The 27,442-nt window shown below is 36.0% G+C and overlaps 1 protein-coding gene across 2 annotated transcripts in view; it reads left to right on the forward strand.

Moving 5' to 3' along the window:
* The window catches only part of LOC143211768 (dipeptidase 1), a 342,491-nt gene that overhangs the window by 310,454 nt on the left and 4,595 nt on the right, over positions 1-27,442 (forward strand). For both annotated transcript variants that reach the window (XM_076429726.1, XM_076429725.1), the window contains 6 exons: positions 1,294-1,620; positions 14,289-14,421; positions 15,703-15,891; positions 16,725-16,927; positions 23,566-23,726; positions 26,190-26,319. In XM_076429726.1, coding sequence (XP_076285841.1) covers positions 1,294-1,620; positions 14,289-14,421; positions 15,703-15,891; positions 16,725-16,927; positions 23,566-23,726; positions 26,190-26,319 — 1,143 coding nt within the window. The remainder of the gene's footprint in view (positions 1-1,293; positions 1,621-14,288; positions 14,422-15,702; positions 15,892-16,724; positions 16,928-23,565; positions 23,727-26,189; positions 26,320-27,442) is intronic.

The following is a 27,442-nucleotide window of genomic DNA, read 5'->3' on the forward strand; positions in this document are numbered from 1 at the left end:
AGTGTCGGTGTACAAAGTTGTTCGTACAACTTTTAAAAACGAATAATTTTTTCAAAATTGCACCTGACTAATCCTTCTGACGTTTGAAAAAAAACTGAAGCTGTTGGGTCCAATTTTGAAAAAGTTATTCGTTTTTAAAATGTGTACGAATACTTTGTACACCGACTGTACGTAATATTATTATACATAACTTCATTATCGATACAATACAAGGAGTTGTTGAAAGCTAGATTATGATAAAGATGACATTGACAATACAGTGAAAAAATTATTGCTAAATGCTGCGAAAACATAACAACGAGTAGTTTGTAATAATATGATTACCTAACATCAGATGCTCGAATGAAATCAGATTTAATAACAAGGGTGTAACGACAATGATTATTAATTATACCATTTTTAAAATGATTGATACTTCATAAAAAAGTATGTAGACATTTTTATGTAGACGTACAAGAAGTAATTACTGTTTTAAGAAATTGTAAACCCTCTTTACCTTAGAAATTTCATTTTAGTGTCAAGTATTTGTTTAAAGTATAATTAATTATTCGTAAGAGTAATGTTCATGGTACCTTTTATCAGTAACTAAATGATTCTAAGAAATAGTAGTTTCACATTATTGTCATTTTAGTGTCACATTTTGATCTGATTTCAATTTCTATAAATTGTGTAATTCATACTTTATGAAAAATTAAGAATTTTCTACCTAAATTGCACCACACTCGAGTGAAGTATTGGGTTGGCAAGAAAGTAGTTTCGGTATTTCAAAGTGAAATGAAACCCAATTTTTCTATTCAGGCAATGATCTTTAATCAGTAAAATATTTTCCATTTTGTTCGATGATATTTTGCCATCTTTCTGGTGTATAGCTTCATAATTCCGCGCTCATAAAACTTTAAAACTTTCCCAAAATTGGGTTTTATTTCACCTTAAAATACCGAAAAAATTACTTTCTTGCCACCCCAATGGAAATTTACTTTCTCTCTTAATATATGTTTAATAGGTTGAATTTCTCATTTCAGTATTTTTAAATTCTTCTAATACTGTCTTTATTGCACCAATTTTTATGATAAATGCATGTAATCCGCTGTGTAATGGTAATCCATATCTGCGCAAACATTTAAATGTCGCGGCATCATCAACCACCAAAATGGCGCACATTAGTTTCGGTTGTATCGTCGCAACGATTTAAAATAAAGTTATCGCTGAACGCTCGGGAAAAGTTAAAAACTTTCCCGAATATCCAATACTTCGGTGATTGTCGGCTAATCACATAAATGATCGATGTTTCAGTGTGGCGGTCAGAGCGGTGTCTGGATAGCAACTGTGATCTTACTGATAATTGGAAGCTGTGTCGACAAAGTTGGACCACGACCAGCCGATGGCGAGGTTGCACACCTGACATCGTCGGAGGAAAGGTTGAACACCGTGAAACAGGTTCTTTCCGAGGTGCCTTTGATCGACGGGCACAATGACCTACCCTGGAACATTCGAAACTTCGTCCACAATCAGCTGGCCGAGTTCGATTTCAAGGATCTACGACAGGTGGAGCCGTGGAGCAAGAGCGCGTGGAGCCAGACTGACTTGGTCAGACTTCGCCAAGGCATGGTCGGCGGTCAGGTAATTTAACTAATGATGTAATAATATAATAAATAAAAAACAGACCAATACTGTGCGCATAAGACCGCACGACTGCCTGTTTCTCGCTCGCTCAAACAGCGTTTCACATCCAAGCGTGACGGATCAGATTCATTCACTGTCCAGCAATTGTGTACGCGGTGCGCCTAAAAAGTATTCACTTCAATATTATCTGGTTAGAAAATGATAAAAGGTGCAAGGCGTAAGGTATGCGAGGAAAATATTCGAAAGCTTGATTAAAGCAATAAAAATTGCTGTACCATTATTAAAAATATTGTTTACATCAATAACCACTTGTTCTACAATATCGAGTCAAACTCGTGATGAAGATTCCGCGAACAAACTCTAATAAATATGTATGTTACTAACAATAAGTTTCTTTAAACCGAAATAAAGTTCTATTTTGATTTTGTTATTATCGTCAACTACGACAGAATTACTACAGATTACTACAGAAAAGTTCTAATCACTGAAACCATAAAATGAATCGTAGTTCATGGGGTTAAATATGTTGGTATCTAATCAATTACTAAACATTTAAAATGAAAAAAAATAAAATGAAAAAAACAAATAAAATGAAAAAATCATACAGAACGGAATTAATCTAGGTTGGAAGAAATGTTTAATTTTCGAGTTAAAATAGCTCCCCGTGTGCAAAGGGTTAAAAAACTGATAGAGGACTGTGAAGGGATGGAGAGAATAAACATAAATAGTTGTGGAATCAATAGACTGACTTAAAAAGATTGACAAAATAAGAAAATAAATAGAAGAGAAAATCAAAGAATGGTGGTTAGAATATTTTATTATTGGACAGTGTGGATGTTATGCATTTATGACAAAAATGAGTGGGTGTAATTTAAAACGGTAAAAACATTTCGTGTAAAAAAACGCACACGGGCCATGTCTGGCGAATATGGAGACTGGGGCATCATTACGGTGTTGGTTTTGGCCAAAAGATCACGAACAAGCAATGACGTGTGAGCAGGTGCATTGATCTAATCGATTTTTCCAACAAGTCTTCAACAAGAAATCGCTGATCGTACCAAAACACATGTAACCTTCTCGAAAGCTGACAGGTTTACCACACACACACACAACAAAAAAGATGGCGTGAATCGGATTGATACAACCCGCAAGAGTACAAAATTCCTGTTAGTTTTCGAATACACCTTGTATCCAGAAATCAGTTTTGGAGAAATTAAATTATTCTAATGCGGTTAGTTTCGATGTTACATACAGACGACGCTGAACGTGTCGTCTGCTGCCATATGTCCTCTGAATTCGCCGAAGGATGGAATTAGGTGTTTGGTATGTCATGATTAGACTCACGACACGTGTTAGAGGCGATGACAAAGACGCAGGCGTTGGTTGCTTCTGTGACATGTGTAATGTGGATCACCGAATCTTAATGTACACTCCGGGACGAAAAGATAGCACACTTTGAAATTAATGTAATTTCTGTTTATTAAACATTAGAAACTGAATTTGTTTTACACACACATATTTTTAGTGTGTTCCTTAACATATATGAATGAAATGAAACGAAGCTAATTTCAATAATTCTATTTCCGCAAGATGTACATAGGGGTCATTTGACCCCTCGTGGTAGGTTTAGTGTTAAAGCAAAGTTGCATAATTTCAAGTAGACTTAAAATGAGTCTTAAATGAGATTTGGAGAAAGCCTTGCAATTTTTATAAAATAACGTGTGCCAATCACATTTTGTGCTCGGCGCGGTTAATGTTAAGCGCAGAAATTTTAAGTTCAAATGGCCAAGCTAATTGCAGAAATGAAAAAAATTAGAAGGAGATGAAACCATTTCCTTTGCATCAGTGTTATCGTTATTCACAGAATGAATTCGCGCGAAACAGAAAATTATTAATTATTATCTTACATTGCGTTAAATCTAGTAACATTTCACCATATTAAGCGACTATAATACCTTCGCATTACCGGCTATTATCCGATAACATGGACCGGTTAAATAATTCGCATAAATATTTAATGCAAACTAAACTGTCCATAGCGGAGCAGTGGTGTAGTAGTGCTCGACTGTTTATACTTTACAACGCCGCGCCGCGCCACGCCACGCCGTCGAGTAACGCTGTAATTATTACGCTAATACTAGTAAACAAGACTACCATCAGTGAACCAGACACAATTTCGTTTAACAATTTCATTTTTCCTACAGAGAACTACCAATTAATCGTCGCGCAGTTTGCTTTCAATTGTTATTTTTCTTGGTAAAATATACAAATTGATTGAACGTTAACAGTTTATACACAATGCACGACAGTTGGGAGACAAATTTTTTCCAGAATAGAGTATCAACTGCATCATTCGTCAAATCGGTCAACTCCACAAAAGAAGAAGTGGAGAAAATTGATAAATAGACTGCGGATTTTATGCATTTATAACAACATTGGGTATGTGCAATTTAAAATAGAAGATCGATTAACAGAACTTAGGAATATCAATATATTATTTTATTAATATATTATAAATTGTAAAAATATTATTGCATAAAGATCCGCAGCCTACTCATAAGTATTCGTACGCCCTACAAACCAGAATAACTTTTTTATAATTATATACCAAACGATTTGATTATTTGTAAGCAATTAGAAGCATTGCTTTACTAAATGATGTGCAAAAAAAGATTTCCAAAACTTACAATTTACAAGGTTGCATGTAAAAATAAAACAGGCATTTTTTTTAAATGCTTCTAATTGCTTACAAACAATCAAATCGTTTGGTACAATCATAAAAAAGTTGTTCTGTTTTAAAGGGCGTACGAATACTTATCACACTGACTGTATATACATCTTCAATTTTTAAAATATTGCTAGAATTTTGAATTCGACAACTGAAAATATTTACTCAATTTTGCTATAAATGCATAAAGATCTGCAGTCTAGTCCTAATCTTCTGAATAGTATAATATAAGACAAGGATTACAAACGTTGAATAATTGTGCTCAAACAGAATTACATGCTATAATTCTGTTATTAAGTATACATATCAAAGAGAATAGTTTCAAGTCTCTGAAATTTTTCTATCAATAGTAATACTGCTGCATGTAAAATACATAAAAAAAAGTTTATACATCGTTTTACCGTGTCCCTGGGAGGAAGATCAACTTTTTCTAAGACACCGTGTATATATGGACCTTATCCAGCGTTGCACTCACGGCCACCTAACCGGCGGGTTAAGAAAACTTAAAGGAGAAATATTTTCATGGCACGTTCGCACATATTTCACGCGAAAGTTGAGAAATTACGTGGAACGCGGGTAAAGAGCAAAATAACAAGGCTGCCAAGCGAAGCTCACGGCCCAAGAAATTCACTTGGCTTTTTATTTAGCTAACTAGAAAGCACGGTGTAATTAATTCGGGACTTCTTCGCAGCGGCTGCGCGGAATTTTGCGAACATGCGCGTGCGAACAGTTTCTTCGAGATCCCTAGACACGATGAAAAATCAAAGCATCGTAAACAGTACATGTAAACAAAAAAAAAATGCACCGAACCCCGAAAGCTTCATCGATCTGTGAAATAATTTGATTATTAGATTCATTCGGTTTGCATTCGCTTATTGCATTCCGTTGTTTTGTGTGCTCTTTGATATTGGGAATATTGAAAACGGATTTCGGAAAGGTAATAAAAGGCAATTGCGCGAGCTGTGTTTATTCAAAACAATGTGATCATATCTAAAAAGAATTTAAATAAAACACATGGAATTTCAGCCACGCTGTTGAACGAAAATATGGCAAACACGCTTTGTGAATGAATGCAGAGAACGTATAATAGAACAGGTATGCAGCAAATATCATTTTCTAAAATGCTGTAATAGAATTCTAGGATCATGCGGTCAACCTTTCTACACGTCAGCATTGTTTAATGTTATCTAGATATTTATTAACCCTCTCTGTATTTCTGTCAATTATATTCGACATTATATGAATTACATGAATTATATGAATGACACATTATATTCATTTTTTGAAGGCTCATAGTTTGCGGTTTTGAATTTTGTTTATGACTCTCTTCATAATTGTTATCCCAGTAGTCGACTGACTGTTCTAGTCAGTTATTTATGAGTTGAAGTGAAGTGACCATGAAGTTTTTGAAAATATCAAATTTTGAAACAAAAAATAAAATATAGTGATCGGATTGTTTCAAAAATAAATGGTGAGTGGCCGGCTTGGGAATCTAAGTACGTGTCGACTCACTGCATAGCAACATGGCGGCGCTGTTACCTGTCAAAAACACTGTAAATCGCTCAACTTTAAACGTTCATATCTTTTGAACCATTGATCCTGCAGGATCGAAACCTGGATTTTTGGAATTAACTCGTCCAAATCTACTGGATAACATAGGAGAAAGGCAAAAATTTCTTCTGTCGTCAAGCGAAACTTTACCCGTTTTTTTCAACTATCTCAGAAACTAAGACCGAGCGACGAGTATACATATGTACAGTGACTCCCATTAATATTCGGACGCTCTAAAAAACGCGATAATCTTTTTAATATTGGACTATACGATTCAAACTTTTTTCGGAAGCTGGAGCACTTAGTTCACTACAGGATGTGAAAAGAAATTTTTTCGGTCGGAATTGTAGAGAAAATACTAAAAGATCCATTTTACAACTTTTTCATGTGGGCCTATATTGAAAATTTAAAAAATATGTGTTTTGTAGATCTGTTTCAATTAAACATATCCTGAAAATTTCGTCAAAATCGGTCGACGTTGTAATGAGCTATAAGCGTTTAAAGATGGTAAAAATTGCAGATTTTCACGATTTTCGGCCTATAACAGCAGTAAATCTAAGAATTCTCACATCTTTCAATGACTGCCATTTTTCCCCGCATCAACCGATTTCGATGAAACTTTCACAATGCGTATAACCCACACAGATCTACAAAACATATTTTTCAAAATTTCAATATAGGCCCGCATGAAAAAGTTGTAAAATGCAACATTTAGTATTTCCCCTACAATTACGGTTAAATGCAATTTTTGAAAAAATTGCTTTTCACATCCTGTAGTAAACTAGTTGCTCTAGCTTTCCAAAAAAGTTCAAATCGCATAGTCAAATATTTGAAAAGTTACGGTGTTTTTAAGAGTGTCCGAATATTAGTGGGAGTCACTGTATAGGAAAAAGTTGTTCGGAAAACATATTTCAAGGGCAACGCGACCGAAGCTGCGTCCCCTTTTGTAAATATTTACCGAATTTAAATAAGGAAAGAATTTTTTGTATGTCATTTGGTAAATCAACTCTTCTAATTGCTAAGAAAAATGAGGTCATTTGGTCCGATCATAAAAAAGTTATACTGTTTTAAAGTGCGTTCAAATACTTTCGTGGTTCCCTGTAAGTACACTATTATTAGACTGCGAATACGATGCATTTATGGCAAAAACGAGTTGGTGCAATTTAACACAGTGTATATACAGATATTATATGTATATTGAAACAGTGTAAGGAGACGCCGATATATTATTTTCAATATATTAAGATCATTTTAAAAAACAAAATTTTAATCCTGCTTCTTCGAATTGATCCAAACCATTCTTATTTTGCACAAACCTCCGCAGTATAATTGTCATAATTGACGCTTTACTTGTACGTTTGCAGTCTAGACCTCAAAGATTATGCATCTATAGTCGTAGAAAAGTTACATTAAAATTGGACGAAATTTAGCACACGAATGTTGAAATGAATGTGAAAATAACTTTCGCGCGTAAAATAACATCTGCAGTATTGGTACTCGCGTGAGCAGTATGAACCAACGGAGACATGTTGCCAATAGTTGGTGGACAGTTTGGCACGATGCCCTAAATTAATGATTCGTCCTTTATCTAACTCACCAAACTATTCGACTTCCAAAGTTCCTTTAGTATGTAGTAAAGCACTCTTTCGAATCTTGTTACAGTCCGGAACTAAACAAATCTCGTAACTAGACTGCGGATTGTTTATGCAAAATATAAATTGTCTGCACCAATTGTAAGATACAGGTACCACATAGACATTTATATGTATCTTATCGTCATCATTTTAGTTAGCTTAAAATAATACAACAGAATACAACAAAATACAATCCTTTAAATGTTTTGTTTGTATTATATTTGATCTATTCATTTTTGTCATAAATACATAAAGTCTATGCATAACATTCAGGATGAAGCAAAATTCAGAACCAAGCAAATTATGTTTCAACTCTATATCACGTTACTTCCGAGTTTATATATGATGTATTAATTGAAGATTTTAATAAATTAGAAACTTCGATCCATTTTCTTAGAGGTTGAGACGAGCACAAAATCCGCAATTACTAAAATATAATCCATTTTTAGCCTGTAGATTTTACATAAAATGTCAAAAATGTTTAAGTATAGCGTTAAACTTTCAGCTTATTCAAATTAACAAAAGAAGAAATGAATTGCTTGGGACAGACGAAGCACGTCCTTCCTTCGACGGTTGCTGGTGGGGGACAGTGGACGCTATGGTGGGGGCGGTCTTGTCTCAATTGAGACAAAAATGCACACCCCTGCGCTATAATATCGTTGAATTCCAACATTTTCCATATAATCCCACGTAAAAAAGTTGCAAAATACAACTTTTAGTACTTTCTCTACAATTCCGACAACTTGCAATTTTGTTATACAAACCAATTTTTCTAACTTGTCAAAAAATTTCAAATTGTATGGTCCAACATTTAAAAAGTTATCATCTTTGAAAGAGCGCTCGAATATCATCGGGGTCACTGTACATGTATATGTCATCCTCGACTCGCAAGAATATCGCAAATCCGTAGAGCAGAGTCGAATCCTCGTTGCCAAATAAAAACGTCCATTAAACTGTATCCAACCGGATCAGTTTATTTACGGCGTGAAACGAAGCGTTGTCCCTACCGGAGCGCATGATCCTGAAAAACCATAGCAATCCTGACGGGAGAGAATATCAAAGACATCACGGATCTGCCGGATTTAATACATCGATGCTATCCTAGAATCGATGCTATCCTCTCAGGTACATCTGTACTGGTATCGTCGTTTCTTGTGATACATACCACTGAAGGATATGATAACGCGAGAATGTCAAGTGCAACTACACGTACTACAGAATCTCCGTTAAGTGCATTCTCGATCCTTGCCAAAGGACCTGCTCCAACCCCTTATGTCCTCAATTATGTCATTATCGTGTTTGACTGTCATCCTCGTTCTGCTGTAGAACCTCGACGTTGCACTAAAACGGGAACGGAGGTGCAGAAACCTGACGCTCATTACGGTCTTCGTAAGATTCAAATCCACACTTCTTTTTGATTAGGCCATCCCATAAGTTCGTGCCGTTTTTCGAGTTAATTTTGTAAACATACTTCTAAGTTTGTTTTAGGTATTTTCCGAATATCTGATATCTCCTCAACTGATAAACTTCGTGATTTCTCTACAAGAGATCTCGAATTTTATCTTCGTCTGTCTGAGGAGGACGCCCGGAACGTTCCTCGTCTGCTAAACAAAAATTCCCACCTTTATGAACGTTGAAACCAATTCCTACAGGTGCGAGGTGAAAGCGCACTTTTTCCGTAAACAGCACATATGTTGTTCGTGGCTATTGTTACTGAACTTCCTTTCCGAAATTCATATAACACGAGATGTCGGAAATGAATACGCATTTCGCTCGTGATTTTTCACTGCTAGGAATCACTGTGTTCACTATTTCACGGTCTTATACCTACGAAAACCTTCTCTAGACTGTTCCCGAACGGCTACGGTTAAGTGCATTGGTCCCTTATCGCCGTAAAGTTTTTAAATCGACGCAGGTAATGTATACACAAAAGTCGGCACGAACTAATAGGATGACCTAATACTTCGCTGTAATCATGTTATGAACAATTCTCAATCGAAAGCGATCTACAGGGTGGGACACTAACTATTGCCACTATGGTTTGTCGGTTTTTAAAAGAAAATTATGCAATTCGAACACCGGTTTTCTCAGTAAAAAAGGTTTTCTCAGTTATACATTAATTCGCTATAATGATTTTAATGTAATTAAAAAGTACACAGCAAGTTGTTTTCTAGTACATTTCTTTCATTAGCTACAAAAACTGATATTATTAACCCCTTAACCTACAACTACGAACTATGCCCGTAGTAGATGATCGGGCCAAACATCAGCGTACGATTTCAGCCCAAAATTTTCGAATCTAAATCGTAGGTCAAGAGGTTAAGTTATCCGGACAGATGTTATCAAGATTATATAAAGATTATTCTACAGAAAATGACCGCGATGTTAAAAAATGTGACGAAGAAGAAAATCAAGACATATCTATTATGAAAAATGCTATGGAAATAGCAATAAATAAATATGTCGGAGTGTTCTACATGTGATACACGTGGCACGCGACGTACTAACTTGTTGACTGTTGTAAAATATCGTCTATTAAAAACTCCTCCGAAACAACAGTACTTTGTTTTCAATCCTACCATAACGCTGGTCCTCAAATATCGTAGCAGCTAAGCCAGTGTACCCGAGGTCGGGTACAATATCAAGCCAGAAAATAACACAACGGCGAGATGACACCGAAAACGTCCCTTTCTTTACGGCTGGTAATAGTGTAACAGTCGAGGGCGACGCACGTAATGAAACGCCACGCAACGTAACCACCACTATGACCAACAGAAGTGAAGCTGAAACAGCCAGGGGAACGGTCCAATATTACGTTCCACAAACACGAGCATGCTTTCTACCCGTTTTCGACCGCAAGCTCGTTACCGGTTCCCTCGGCTTCTTCGCGCAACTTTTTTGCGTTCCAGTTTTCCTCCGGTTTCCCCCTGTCAACGTGCTTTTCCTTTCCACAACTTCTTTTTCTTGCCGGATCCGCCATTATCGTGGCGAAGAGCGTCTCTTTGATGATGCCGCGATGATGAACACCGGTGTTGCCAACGACAGGTAATTGTGTCACTGTGTCTGTGTCGCTTTATCCAACACAACTTTCGAGGTCTACAATTTTATATTCATAAAAAGGAAGCTCATAGTCTGCTAGTGAACTGTCCAGTGTGTTTCGAGCGTTGTCCTGTACAAGATTGCCGCTGGTTCAGACGCAATTAAGGAAGTATACTCGTTTTTCTAGGATTGCAAGGGTGCGGGAAGCGCGTTCTCATTTCTCGATAATACAAAAATGGGGTTTTTCAGTAGTCGAAAACGCTAGATAAAAGACCCGAGTGCACGTTGTATCGGGCACCCGCCCGAGCCCATAATTTCGGGTTAGGTAATTTCCAGCCAGTAATGTAGAAATAAGAAGAGCAGCATTTTCTAAACTATTAATAGAGACTGGGGAACTTTATGCAAAATAAAAATTGTCCAAGTCGATTGGCGTAACAGAAATACATCAAATGAATCTTACACGTTGAATTTTATTTATACCATTTTTCTGGGTTGAAGGTCATTTGAAGGTCATATTGTGTTACATGCATGAATTCGTTATTTTGTCAGCTACAACATTACGTTAACGAAAATATATCATTCCATTTAAAAAAACATCGATAACCTTGAAATCTCATAAAAATGACCTCGAAATTTTTTTTTCCCTTACACCGTTATATGTGGTCCTTCAAACAGTGTAACTTTGTCCTACGAAGTTTTTTTGTACAACGAAAAGTAACGGAGATATTTAGGTGTCCTGGTTTATCGAATTCACCCTGTATAAATGTATAAAATCTGCAGTCTAATTATATTAATTACTTTAACATATATTCGATTGTACATCGTACAATAACGTTAATAGTAACAGCTATAAACAAACAAAATTCAACTACAGTCTTATCTCTCTCTCTCTGTAACTTGTAAGAATCGAAAATTCATATAATGTTAATATTTCATTGGAACAGAAGTATTCGTACACTCCCATTAATTGTTATTTATCTCATGATTAATACTTCATAACATTGCTATTTGCGCGAATAACAGCTTGCAATCTGTTTGGTATGGAATGTATAAAATATTTAAATCTCCTGATATTTCTCTCCATTCATCTTTCATAGTCTTTTTAACACATTGCACGCCGGTTAAATGTCAGCCGCTGAAAGCACGAATGCCGGCCTCGCTTGTTTGTCTCTGAAGAATGAGCAAGGAAACTTAAAGTTAAAGAAAAGCTTAAAAGTCTTATACATTTTCGTGAAATAGTATATTTTGATTGAATATTCGTCATTTACACATTAACAAAACCAACGCTAGTCTGCACTAGTCTGGCGATACTAGTGCAAATCCTATTGTCAGAATGTTTCTGTTATTGCAGTATTCTCTCCGTAACTGTCGTAAAGGTCTCCACCGTAGCTGTCAACATTTTATCATTGTTTATTACCATAAATAATTATAATAACAATTTTATGTAATGGTAGATAATAATTAATCCATTTAAAATCTGTATTTTAGGAAGTAGATTAAAACAGCGATTACAGCAATTGCATCTGAAAAACGTAAATGGCCACAGACTTGACTACGCATTTAAAATCTATATATGTAGCTCGGCTAACTATAAATTACAACAAATTTTCATTCTGACGATTATTTATAGATGCTGTGCGATACCATATTTGCGGCACAGTGAATCATAAACGCAGACCACGGTCATAAAATTTGTCACGGTTACTCTGGTCGAAATAACGCGTAATATATCCAGCAATAATAATGAACAGCCATTTTATTAAATTATATTAAAATACCAAAATTCAGGCAGGATGGATTAAAAGACATTAAAATTTTGCATTTAATGACTTTGATATTCTAATTTTATATTTCCATTTTTACACCTGAAAACACTACCCGACGATAGAAATGATAATTACTTTGTTCTATACTTTGATTAAATAATTTTTTTGAGATAATATGAATTATCAAACATAATTATATATAATATTAACATTGATCGAGCACTGATATCAATATTTTATAACAATTCCTGATTAATAAACTTTTAATTGTACTGTTTTATTTATTTGAAAGATACGATTAATGTACATGCAATTTAAAACTATTTAATAACTTAGAGAGGTAAAACGAGTAATACGAAACATTACATATCAATTTAATCAGCAATCATTATGAACAATCAATTTAATTCATTTATAATAATTAACGAACGCACATACAAACCATTAAAATGAAAAATTATTATCTCAATTAAACTTTACATATGACAAATAATAATTAATTGTCCACGACATCATCTGACTGCTCTTATAAATGTTATTTTATAATAGAACAAACGAATAATTATAGGGCGAAGTGTATGTGACTCCTACTAATATTCGGACACTCTGCAAAAAACGATAACTTTTTTAATACTGGACCATGCGATTTGAACTCTGCTACACAATGTGAAAAGAATTTTTGAAAAAAATGCAAGATATCGGAATTGCAGAGAAAATACTAAAGGTTGTATTTTGCAACTTTTTGATATGGGCTTATGTGGAAAATTTGGAAAACACGTTTCGTATGATATGTATTAATTAAATGTATTCTTACATCTTTCAATGTCTGTCGTTCTTTCCCGGATCAACCGATTTCGATGAAGCTTTCACAATGCATATAATTGACACAGATCTACAAAATGTATTTTTAAAACTTTTTTATTATTTTTTACAACTTTTAGTATCTTCTCTACAATTCCGACCAATTGTAAATTTAGAAAGAACTTCTTTTCGCATCCTGTAGTAAACTAATTGCTCTAGCTTTCCAAAAAAGTTCAAATCGTAGGTACATTCCAATATTAAAAAAGTTATCGGTTTTTTTGGAGACCGTCCGAATATTAATGGTAGTCACTGTACATATAAGGAAGATCATGCGTGTGAAAAGGAAAGTAGAAAGCTTGCAGAAAATTGTATGAGAGCGAAGAGGGGAGTGCTCGTCAAAGCCGAAATACAAGGCGACATAATAAAGAAATAATAAATAATATTTGTGTAAAATATAGAGAGCATATAGGTTTTGCACTCCGAATTCAATATTATGCAAATCAATTTCATCCTTTTGCAAATCAAATTCAACCTTCTGCAAGTCAATTTCACCCATTAAGAATATTTAAAATCAATTATTTATTTATATAGATTAAATTATATATTTATTTAGACACTGCTGTCATTACTGCGAGGGAATCGTAAGATTCAATACTCAATACGCTTCAATAAATACATATGTATTTTCATTTTTAAAATGTATTAATCAGAAAATGGTTACAATGAATATACATACATATTTACACACTGGTTTAGCTCAGTACAAAGTTAATTAATTGGTAATTACTTTTAAATAAGTATTGCTGCACATATTCACAATAAATAAAATTTTCAATTTCTTAACAATTAATTTACATTTGATTTGATTTTTTTCACAAGAACTTACTTAAAAATGCTTTATTTGTAAAAGGTTGAAATTTACTTGCAAAAGGGTAAAATTTACTTGCAAAAGGGTGAAATTGATTTGTAATAAGGTGTATTTGACTTGCAAAAGGGTGAATTCAGAGTGTAAAACCTGTAGAAATAAAAATTGTAGGGACGTCCGAATAGTTTTGCGAGCGACTGTAAGTGAAAGCAGACGAGGCGCACTCTTTCGTAGCTGATGATTAACTGAAGAGTATAATCCAACGAATTTTTTGTTCGCAGTTTTGGGCTGCTTACGTGCCGTGCGAATCCCAGCATCTCAACGCGGTCCAGCTGACTTTGGAGCAGGTGGACCTCATTAAGAGGCTCATAGAGAAGTACTCGCAACACATGCAGTTCGCTGCATCTTCAAGGGGTGGGTATCTTTCACAATTATCTGAAACGAGTCGTTGCACACGGGCCTGAACTGCGCGCGCGACACAGAAACGTTCCTTTTTTTCCCCCCCTTTATCTCTACACTCTCCATCTCTTTTTGTCCCTTTTCTACGCGAGAAAACAGCGCTCCCATTAAACACGACTCGTAAATTCCGGTGGAACGCAAAACTTTGCTTGTTCGCCACCGCGCATCGGTAGTTTCGGTTCGATGGCCGACACTATTTCTTGTCGATTCAACAAAACGGCTTCGCTCTAAATAGATTTTCGTTGGAACTCTATATCGAGTCGTGTTATAGAGTTTCCTGAACTCCGAACGATTTCCTCGGCGATTTTCATTCGACTGCAATAATGTCGGTTTGTGAACCTCTTGAAATATCATTCGTTCGTGCCACAATGAGTGTGCTTAATGCGCTGTTTGCTAGGTCAATATAATTTTCACTCTTCTTTAATTAAATCGTTGCTTCCATCGAGCCATTTAATGGCGCAAGTCAAAACTGTTAATCATTGGATAATGGGGAAGGATATTACGTTTGTCTTATGCAAGCCATGTTAAAATCATATCAAAATTATTTTGTATAATGACGATTTAACCTTTGAAACATCCAAACAGTCGAGCTTCTGCAATTATGTACTAATGAAACGGAATGTTTGCTCCCAATACAATTTATAACAGTTTTAGTAGATAAACATGTTATCACATGTTGATTAATTATTAATTTTGGTCGTGAAATTTAGAAATGAAATTCCAGTTCACGTCGAATTAATTGCACAAACATTTACTAATTTTGTCGTACAATTAATTTAATCCAGAATATATTATTATACATTTCATAATCTATTCAATTCTAAATATTATCATGCATTTTATAATTAATTCAGTTCAAGATAGTATTTCAAATTTAATAATTAATTCGCTTCAAAATAATTATATTAAACAACTATAAAGTTATTAGTCGGATTAATTTGTTAGTTTCGAATTTCCCATTAAAATGAAAAAAAATTATTAATCGTAAGAGGGATTTGAACACGTAACCAGTCACTACCATAACTATTGCGATATGATTCAGAAATGAAGTACATATACCACACACAATGAAATTTCTGGATGTCATAAAATTAAATGTTAATTATCTTTATTGTCAAAAACGCTCAGACATGGGTCTGCTTATTTATGCTCTAGATTCACCAGAAAAAGTTTCATTAAAATCAACGACCCATGTGACCTCTCCTTGTGAGTATTTTAAATGGATGTTATTTTCAGAGATCATGGAAGCCCACAAAAAGGGCAGAATAGCATCCCTAATCGGAGTGGAGGGTGGACATAGCCTAGGAAGTAGTTTAGCTGTTTTAAGAACATTGTATCAATTGGGTGTACGGTATCTCACACTCACTCACACTTGTGACACACCGTGGGCGAAAAGTTCGTCGGTAGAAGGCAACGACGGAGAAGGTAAATATAATTAAACGAAAAGCTAATCGTACTTCTTCCAAATTCAAAAAATCGCCACTACAATTTCATGTAAAAAAAGAAATAAAAACATTACAATAAACATGAAAAATCTTGGTAATATCTTATACGCCAAACATATGATAGCGAGATTAGAAATTGATGAATGAAAGAAACATTATGAATATAACGATATGATAAAGTATGCGATTTATGAATTGTTTGTTGTCCAATTTCGCACATGACACTTTCGGTGCCCAACGTAAAATATGAAAAATGTATTTCGTTAATATAAACAAATATTGTTTCTCATTAACATAAAGTATGGACGAAAGACAATTCTTTTATTCATAATATGCTGTGCATCCAACAATACGTCATATAAAACAGTCTAACCATAATTCAAGAAAATCCGAATTTATGTCACAGCCGTGATTTCCAATAGAAATAAAGAGAAACAAAAATACAACGGCTGCGGTACGCATATTATACTTGACAATAAATAAAGCTGGTGTTTCAATATCGTCGATGGAACTGATGAAATAAATTTCACAATTAAAATGACGAATAAAAGCGAACCTTTGCCAAAACTGATTTCTCGATATTAACACGTGCTTCAGCTATTCGAACGCAATCCGTATAACTTTGGAATTGGTTCCAGCATGTATCGATCATTCTATGTATACACAGAACGTGTAAATGAAATAAATTGTTGGGAACGTGGCGGCGTGACAGTTCGAACATGTTAAGAGTCATGATCCCCATTGTGCTGGAACAATAAACGTGAACGATTGTAAACAGGGACGAGAAAAAAGTGAGGTTCTCTTTTGTTTCAGGAGGAGGTCTGACCGCGTTCGGGAAAGCAGTAGTCAAGGAAATGAATAGGCTCGGAATGCTGATAGACCTTAGTCATACAGCGAGGGCTACCATGAGGGACGCTTTAAGGACCAGCAGAGCACCCCTCATTTTTTCTCACTCTTCGGCCTTTGCCATTTGCAATTCCTCGAGAAACGTACCCGACGACATTCTAGAGCAGCTGGTACGACACCTACGTCTCATACTAAACTCTACAAAGCGTCCGAAATATCGCAAATCCGTGTACCGAATTTCGCGGGGTCGTAAATCCCGTTTCGCTTACTTGCTACGACACTCGGGGCTTTGGCGAGGTTACAGAGTAACAGAGTTGTGATGAATTACAATTACATTACTTCAAGAATTATAATTACACAATAATTCAATTACATTGTATTCGATCATTTCGTAATTCGAAATTCAGTTATTCAATTAAATTATGATGTAATTCGTAATTCTGGCCTCTTATCCAATTAAATTACAATGTAATTCGTTCTTACAATTGAAATGCAATTACAAAGCACAGTGTAATTATGGATTATAAATAAGAAGAATAAGTGGTGGAAAAAGAAAAAGATTAGTATGAGTGATGAACAGGGTTTTATTCATAAATTCATATTGTGTGATCAAGAATAAACTTGTTATTATGTACGTTCGTTTCAGAAAAGAAATATAAATTGTAGAAAGACATTTAGTCACTATTTAATAGGAAAGATCTAAAACAAGAACGTTCTTCATGTGACACTCTAATCACTTATGCGGTCATATTCATTGATGGTACACACATGTCAGCAAGTTTTTAATTAGATTACTAAGATTGTTGCATTTTGGAAGGTTGGTCAACGTAGAAGAAAACGTCCTCATAAACATAAACATAAAATTGAATTGTCTTTGAATGGGAAACGGTAGAAACACTGCGAGAGTAATATGCACATTGTGTAATTTAAATTATATTGTATTTCAATTACATTTTATTTAAATTACATTGTAATTTTTTTTACTTTGGTAATTAGCAATTAAATTAAGTGAAAAGTTCGAATTATGTAAGGCAATTACAATACAATGTATTTAAATTAGCACAACTCTGCAGAGTAACAACGCCTAGTTGAAATGAGTTTGATTTGTGTGGAAGACAACACTTTAAATATATTTTAAACACTTAACAATATATGCAGCGTTTGAGGTTGTGTTAAACTAGTTGTGACATCGGTAGGTACATATATCAACCATAGGTAATCAACCATATTTAAGAGCACGTATGGAAGAGATGTTTTTCGTGTCTACTATATACGTTGCTCAGTTGATGAAAGGCGCGAGACAAATTGAAGGGAAAATGAGGGCCCACACACTTTCCCTCTAAGCGTGGCGTTTTCCCTTCTCCCTCGAGGATAGATAATTATCCCGACTCGGTTGAGGAGATTTCAATGGCTCGAAGCATTTACCACCAACGATTCCTTTCTATTTTCGGGATGTTGTCCTCCGTTACAGGGTCTCTCGTCGCACAGTCCTCGTTAAGGGCAATTAGTAAGACGTAAAATTGAAAGATCTAACAGGTGTTCTCTATGAAAGTCTTTTAAAAACTTCTTTACCATTGATCTAAATATCACATTTTTTGAAAAACATAGCAGCTATTCTCACAGTAACTAAAAAACATGTTCTATGTACAGGGTGGCTGAAAAGCTCCCGGAATTTTTTAAAACATCTCACCAGCATAAAAATACCGCACAAACGAATGAATCCACACACTTGACCGAATAATAAGTTTTGCAGGATCCGACATACTAGTAGGAACAGGTTCTCTCTCTCGTATCGCAAGGAATAGGAATTGGGATTTCTCTCTGAACAAAGAATATATTTTCCAATTAGTTTCATACATCGAAAGTTTTCGTAAAATTTACAATAAACCTTTGAAGAAGGTTAGCAACGAAAGATTAAAATAATTTTACTAATAAAAGGTTTTCCCAAACAGGCGTCCGGTTTATTTCAACCGTACTCTCCTATTGGGAAAACGACGACGACTCGGATTCACCAGGTGTCCTCTATAAGCTCGGCGGCCGGCCTTCATGGCCGTCCTCTCCAAGACGTACAGAGTAACCTGGTGAACCTACTTTCAGGCGGCCAGGAAGCTGCCCTGTTCTTTCCTCTCGGCGGGCGGCCGGCCTTCATGGCCGTCCTCTCCCATTTATCCAGAGAGGCGTCCAGGTGCAACCCCTGTCCTCTCCTGAGCTGCCGGGCGTCCGATAGCATTGCTTCGTACTCTCTCTAACCTATGGGCGGCCGTGGTCTTACCTCGTCCTCTCCCACAGGCGCAGCAAAAGTGATTTCTCCGCGATCGTCTACCGGTATTTATACTAGTCGTTGCTAACCCTTGTTTGGGCGTTGTTAGGGATTTTAGAAGTTTCTCGAACATGCGGCCTTCTAGAACATTCGGTCGTGGCGCGATTCTTTTCTTAATCTCAGGGTAGTGCCGAGGCGGATTGGCGCCCCTGGGGTTGTCTCGTTTCCTCGTCGCGTTACAGTTTTATTAATTCATTAACAATGAAATGAACCAAAAACATTTACAACAAATGTTCGAAATTGCCTCCTTTTGATTCGATACATTTACGGACCCGTTTTCTAAAATTGCCGACGATGGTCGCGCACTCTTCCACCGTAATCTCGTCCCAGACACGCGTAAACGCCGTTTTCAGCTGTTCCACCGTGGCGTATCGTCATCCTGAAAATTTTTGCTACATGATGGAGCATACTGAGTAATCCATCGGGTTAAGATCCGGCGAGTTCGGCGGCCAAACATCCTTTCCCCAAAAGCCAGGAAACAGCTCTTTGCAGACGACGATGGTGGATTTGGCGGAATGCGCCGGCGTCCAGTCCTGCTGAAGCGTGAATTCGCCCTGGCCGAAGTGTCGCGTTGCCCACGGCTTTAATTTCCTCCTTGATTTTTACGTTTCTCGGGATGAACACCAGTGGCGTCTTCCCGGTGGTGCAGATACCGGCCCAAGCCATGACCGAGGCTGGAAAATGGTTGCGGCCGACGGTTTTCGCGGCCGATGTCTTCTGCTGGCACTTCTTGAGCAGCTGGCGGTGATTTTGGCGGTTGTGTAGGGGTTCGACCGTAAAAATCTAGGTGCACGGTAGTGCACCAGCCAAGTTCCTCGCACTACCTCCTTTTACACGAAACAACTTAGCCGTTTTTTAGAGGCTTATAACTCGCCACTGGAGGCAGATGGAGAGATGTAATTTCGTACACTTGTTAAACGCTATCATGTCTCAATATTGACAAAACATTAATCTTCCAACATTAGTAGGTTCCGAGATATAGGACCTCAAAAATCGCTAAATTTGTCACTGACTGACTGACTGACAGATCATCAAAACCTTTTGGGTACTTCCCATTGACCTACAAGCTTGAAATTTGGTACATATGTTCACCATAACAAACACTCAAAGGAATAATTATCAAAGTTTGAAATTTTACACCCTAAAGGGGTTGTATTAAAAAAAAACCATTACGAAATAGGTTATGTATGGAGAAAATGAAATATGCCGCTTTCCCCATAAGGAACCGTGTAAATTCCGGAAAGAATGATCTGCTCTCTTCAAACGTCCGTACCGCGCCATTCGAGGTAGTGGCAAAAAGCTCAAACTGTTAGATTACGATAAGGTAGAAAATGACACTAAAATTATAACAAAAAAAATCTAGGTAAAGTTGGCTTCTAATTCGCCGGCAGAGTGTTAATCTTTGATATCTACTTGATAATTGATGAAATTTCAACAAAAATTGATGAAATCCCAACAAAAACATCCTGTAAACAGGAGCCAAGTTCCTATGGCCGTAAAAAGTTGTGAGATCAAACATAATACGGCCAAGTTCGTTGGTTTAGAAATACCTCTTGCAGCACTGAAAAAAGCGTTTGCAAAAAATTAGTTAAAAAGAACGCTATTTAATTTTTAATGAGTTACATGGTGGGCTAAATTATTCAAACTTGGCCGTTACTTTTTAAACCAATGGCCATAAAAGGTGTTAGGTAGCGGCCAAGTTTGAATAATTTAGCCCACCATGTAACTCATTAAAAATTAAATAGCGTTCTTTTAAACTAATTTTTTGCAAACGCTTTTTTCAGTACTGCAAGAGCTATTTCTAAACCAACGAACTTGGCCGTATTATGTTTGATCTCACAATTTTTTACGGCCATAGGAACTTGGCTCCTGTTTACAGGATGTTTTTGTTGGGATTTTCTTATCCGCGAAAAGAACCTTCTTCAGACGATCACCAGCGACCATCGTCGGGAATTTTAGAAAGCGGCTCCGTAAATGTATCGAATCAAAAGGAAGCAATTTCGAACATTTGTTGTAAATGTTTTTGGTTCATTTCATTGTTAATGAATTAATAAAACTTATTATTCGGTCAAGTGTGTGGATTCATTCGTTTGTGCGGTATTTTTAGGCTGCTGAAATGCTTTAAAAAATTCCGGGAACTTTTCAGCCACCCTGTATACTGTTCTTCATAAATTTAGAGTGCTCTCCAGTCTTAAAAAAAAACTTGAATTTTGTAGAATTTCGATAATATGATTACAACTTTCATCTTAAGTCTTTGGACATTCTCATGCTTGCAAAAATTGTTAAGAAAACAGACACGTGCGCACACATGGTACACATGCATAATCTTCAAACTGCTCTAAGTTACTGAGTGGTAGTACATACAACCGTGAAGTCATGTTTATTAAAACTAGAAGACTTTAGTAGGACCAAAAAATTCAATATAGAAGATGTTCCACGACCTCACCCAGTGCTGTCCGACATAAGCTCCAGAATTTAGGGCACTTTCACCACTCTGCTTCTACAAGTTCTCCAACTCCACTTCCATTACCTCCTCCATTGTTTCCACAGTGTTTCTTCATCGTTTAAGTACTACACATAGAGAAGTCGTAATTCTTCACTTTCCTCACTCTTCCAATTTCGACAGTTTTTCTGCAGTAAAAGTTGAAAGCATTTGATCATTATGGTCTGTTTTTCAAAAGGAGCTCGACGTACAGGGTGTCGCAAAATCAGATATCGCGGCCCGGTCCCATGGAAATCACCGACACAATTTTCACCGACTCCAGATTTGACCGGCAATCATTTTGATCGACAACGCAACGTCTTTAACCGACAACGATTTTAGTCGACTAACCTTTAACATATTTAATTTCTACCAATGAACCATTAGTATTTTGCTGACCTGTTGTACACCAAAAGTTTGCACATTGACTTGGGTATACAGATTTAATTTTGAAAATCGCTTTGATTGAACCTAGTTGTAGTTTTAATCAAATTTAGGGTACTTTGGGATTATCCCGTCGACTTTTCGCGCCATCATAATGAAAAGCAAGTTCCAAAATAAATAATATAATAATAATTTAATAATAATATAATATAATATAATATAATAATCATTATATTACATTATTATAATAATATAATAATAATTTCGTGTTTGGCGAAAATGCTCGACGGGATAATCCCAAAGTACCAGATTTGTGAGAGCAATAAGTCAACAAACCCCGGTTGTGGGGTTAGTTGACATATCTAATGGCGTAGTTGACCGAACAGTTACTTTTAAGTGGTTAAGAAAAAATAATAGTATTAACAATACTTTTTTTACATGACAGAATATTGTGTGCTCATCACTAGACATGGGTCTGCTAGTTTTTGCTCTAGATTCGTCAGAAAAAGTTTCATAAAATCGACGACCCCACTACTGTGACCTCTCCTCACGAGTGACTTTTCTAATATTCGAACAGTCATGTACAGTAGTTTGTTAATAAAATTACGATCGATGAAACACAGGGACTGCAGATATCGGCAAGCTTATCCAAAAGTGAGACACGCAGTCTAGCCAGACGCAGTTACGCGGGAACATTGCAGTAGATTCGGTCGAAGTACGTGCCGCAGTAGCTGCGGTCAGAAACTGCGGCGTGCAGGAGCTGCGGTTAACGTCTGAGGCATCGAACGGACGAAAACTGATTCGCTTTTTCATCAATCATCGTTGAACGATATTACTATCGACGTTCTGTCTGCCACCGAAATTCGCGAACGTGAAATATTAACATCTATCGGCCTGGTCATTCTGATAGCAAAACTACGAGGGTCGGTCAATGAGTGAGTTACGCCCTCGCACCTCTTCAAACTTCCATTCCAAAACGAAATACTTCGTTGCTATAGTAGTAGGTTAACCCAAAAGTTTCTTTCGCAAACGTTAACACAATATCTACTGGCGATTGTTCCATAATTGTTCGAAGTTTCTGGCCGATGGTTGAAGACTTTTTAATAGCAATTCAATGATAAACTAGCAACTCACCCTCAATAACGTAATCTAATAATTTCCAACGTGAACCAGCTTTGCTGTCCGAATAATATCAGAACTGCAAAGTGCCTATGTTATTGATTAGCATTCACAAAGTGTTATAGTAGCAGTTGCACTACTGACAACCGCATCAATAAATAAATAGCAAGGTTAGAAAGAAAGAAAACAAAAACTAACTAGAAAGAAACAAAGAAAAAGGGACTTTAAACTTAAAATTGAAAGTGAAAAAAGGAAAAGTAGAACGGGTATCTTTGTGCTGAGAAAGACGTTCAAATGAAACATAACAAATTTTTTACATTGTCAAAATTATATAAGATATTCTGGTGGTCACATTTAAGTGAGATACGCTGTGTCTCTATGTTTTCGGAAAAAGACAACTTGCTTATTGACCGATCCAAGCGCATAAACATGTTTAAATAAACTAGCATATTGAACCCCGGCTTCGTATCTTTGTAACTAACTGATCGTATATTTCTTTGTAGGCTGCTAACCGTGGACTGGTGATGGTAACGTTTTATAATTATTTCGTAAAGTGTGGCACGGAGGCAACCGTTTCCGATGTCGCCGAGCATATTTACTACATTAAGAACTTGATTGGCGTGGACCACATCGGTGTCGGTGGTGACTTCGACGGTATCAACAAGTACGTATTTCATATGTACAGGGTGTCCCGCATACAATGGACAACCGATTAGGAAATAATTATATACGAAAAAGTGAAACGAAACCGAAGAATACAATTTTTTCGTTTGACGTTCCGTTTTAGAGTAAATCTAATTAAAAAATTCAGCGAATACATGTGCTATTACAGTAAAGTCGCGATATTTTTCTGCGACCTTCTACCCAGAATTTATCCAGAGTTTATCCCACTCCACTGCCGGCTCGGGTATATCGGTGTGAACACCACGACATTGACTCGAATGAATCGAATTTTCAAACTTCTTAATTTTTATTATTTTTTTATGGCACTTTCACCAACTTATTTGTGGCGTTTTTCTGATTAAAATGACACCAAACACGATATAATTTCGACCGTAATTAGTGGTTTAATTGCCGATGAACTTCCTTTGTACTTTCGGTGCGGTCGGCGCGGTAGACTCAGTCATAAAAAATAGTGTCCCTACACGATATTTCTCCGTGCAGAACACAGCCGTTTGCAAAATAACGCGACTTTACTGTATTTTGATTGTTGGTAGATTGTTTTTTAAGTATATGTATACAATTCTTACTATCAAATAATGTAAAATATTGAAATTACTCTTTCGTCTGTATGTCCTCCTCTTTTTTTAAACAAATACATTTTTTAATCAAAATATATTGAATAAAAATATATTAGTTAAAAAAAGAGGAGGATATAGGGACAAAAGAGTAACTTCAACACCTTTACATTAGTTTGTGGTAAGAATTGTTTACATATCTGTATATTATAAGAACAGAGTATTTAAGAAATAACAAGAAATTTAAAGAAATTTAGTTATAATTGTGCGATACACACTGCATAGCATGCGGTGTGCTTCCACTATGATAACTACATGTTCAATAAATATTATTTTTATGTATTAATTTCTATGGGTTTATTAACACATTACCGACCGGTGATTATTGCATAATTTTGAGAAATCTATGGTACATGGCTAAATACTTTTTAATGGAACCTTTCAATAGCAACAGCAACTTTCATTGTGGACTAACAAGTCACCCTCAATAATGTAATCTAATAGTTTCATTTAAGATTGCAATGTGGAAGAAAATTTCTATGCTTTATTTTTATGGCACAATTACTGAAAATCCTATTAATAAGCTTCCGGTAGGTAAAGTGTTAAGTATCCGCATACTTATGGACAGAAGTTGTATTTTCCATCGACTTAACAGTTTCCCTCGAAGGAGGTAAACCTCAATTTGAATTTGAAACATTACGAGTCGTGATCAAATTTGAGTTGTAAGTTTAATTAAGGGAATTCTGCACGGCTCTAATTAACCTTTTCGCTGCGGCAGTGTTACCTCGAAAAGATTTATCGCCCTATGGGTGCACCGGGACCAGCGTACACCTTCCTGTGGACAGAATTTACTGGTCGCATCGTGAAATTTATCGTATCTGTACAAGTTATTGTAAACCGGCGAACGGGGAATTAATGGCCCTCGAAATCTAATTATACGATCATAAATTCTTTTTCTTGTTTGTTGAAAAACATGGCGGCCATTTATCTGTTTGAGGTACTAGCTTTTGATAGGAAGTCTATTGTTATCGAGCGGAAGAGTTAATCCGATTTGATTAATATATCGTGCGATCCAATGGAGATCGCGTTGGCCAATTAGAATAGCTATTCTCTCTGTTTACAAAGAGAGTTCAATAAATCTTACTTGGAACGCGCGAATCTCAAAAGGGAATACTCGCCCTCATAAAAATGCAGTGAAATAAACGTATAAATAGAAAATTTATTATTGTATTTATACATGGCGATTCAACAAAGTGTGCCACCTAAATTACAAGTAAACTATTTTGTATCTGAAAAGAATGATTGGAACGAAAATTGCGTGGTTTCAAGAGTAGAATATAATATGTAATAATTAGTTTGATAGTTTGATTCTATTTCGCTTTGTTATCGAGATATGAAGGTCACCTTGAGATTTTTTATTTTAAAGGATAAACTTTAATTTCGTGGTTGAAGAGAGACTTGTACCCTGAATAAACTGCCGAGATATTCTTTATAAATGATTTTCAATGCAATTGATGCTCAATATGTTCTTCATTAAAAGAACCCCGCACTATCCCGGTAAAATCAGTTGGAATTTTCATATGTTGTAGCTTATGATCTACCGGACAAAAGATGTAATGGGCACCAAGCTCAATAATGGACAGTTATCGAGTTATAATCAGTCAAATATGACAAATTCGAGCTGCCGATTAAAACTATGAAAAAAGTTATCGTCTTTTTAGAGCGTCCGAATATTAATTCACTGTATTTTTATACTGTAACCTGTAACATACAATTCCGCGAGAGAGAAACTGGATAAAAAGAAAGATGGGAATAGTTACTTCTACAAGAATTGTTATCAAACTGGTTCGATGTACTTGACGCAGAAGTATAATCGATTTTGTTGACAGAACACCACGAGGTCTCGAGGATGTCTCCAAATATCCAGAATTGTTCGCTGAACTCCTTCGAAGTGGGAACTGGAACGTGCGCGACTTGAAAAAAGTTGCTGGTCTCAATTTGCTGAGAGTCCTCCAACAGGTTCGAATGCTGCCATTCTTTTAGAAAATATTGCAACGGTCCTTCGTAAACAAAAAGCGAAACCAAAGAACAAACTATTTCCCGACTTCCTTTCAATCGTGTGAATCGAACTTCGTAAAGAATTGTTTTGAACTTCGAAAATTAATGTGGAACTCGTCGAATCGACCAGTCTATTGGAAAAGTGTTTCGGTGAATCCGAAACGCACCATCTCGCAACGCTGTGGTGAATTTAATCATAAAATTTGAGGATAGTGGTTCAATTCTGACCGCGAAAAGCAGTGTGAGTATTGACGAAAGTCCTTCCACCTCGATTCGCCATCGTGTTCAGCAATTGACCATTTCAAGATGCTCTGAGCAGCGAATTTTGACGAAAGATCTGCATTTGCATGCGTACAAGATCCAATTAACACAAGAACTGCAGCCAGCAGACTATGCGCAGCGCCGCACTATGGGCTAAACCGACGAAATCCGTGTCAAAATCAAAGAACTTTCGATAGAAATGAGATAGAGCGATGAAATTTTTTTAAATGAAAGCTGAAACTTTGCAGAATATGGGATAATTATGGAGATTGTGGTACGAACGTTTTTTAATCTTGAAAGAATTCGTTAAACTTGCACAATTTCAAGAAAATTGTGGTTTTTCCAATACCACGCGCGGAAAAAATTTTTTTTTAACATGCGACACATCATTTCCCGTAGATTTTTTCACGCTGATTTTAAGTAAATGTTCAAATACTTCATTATGATTATTTCTAATGTGTTTTATATATGAGAATACAATATTCCTTCAAATTAGTGGGTTACCAAATCATTTCAACGAAAAAATGATTTCATAAGTTGTGTTCACAAAAATCGATTTCTTGCAAAATCCTGAGGTCGTAGACAAATTTTGAAACCAGATTTGAAATCAGCGTGAAAAAATCTACGGGAAATGATGTATCGCATGTTAAAAAAAAATTTTTCCGCGCGTGGTATTGGAAAAACCACAATTTTCTTGAAACTGTGCAAGTTTAACGAATTCTTTCAAGGTTAAAAAACGTTCGTACCACAATCTCCATAATTATTGTTATGTTTTATAATTATGTTTATTATATATAATAGTATAAAATAGTATAAACTAATA

The sequence above is a fragment of the Lasioglossum baleicum genome, chromosome 9 (assembly GCF_051020765.1).
Source record: "Lasioglossum baleicum chromosome 9, iyLasBale1, whole genome shotgun sequence".
Taxonomy (NCBI): Eukaryota; Metazoa; Arthropoda; class Insecta; order Hymenoptera; family Halictidae; genus Lasioglossum; species Lasioglossum baleicum.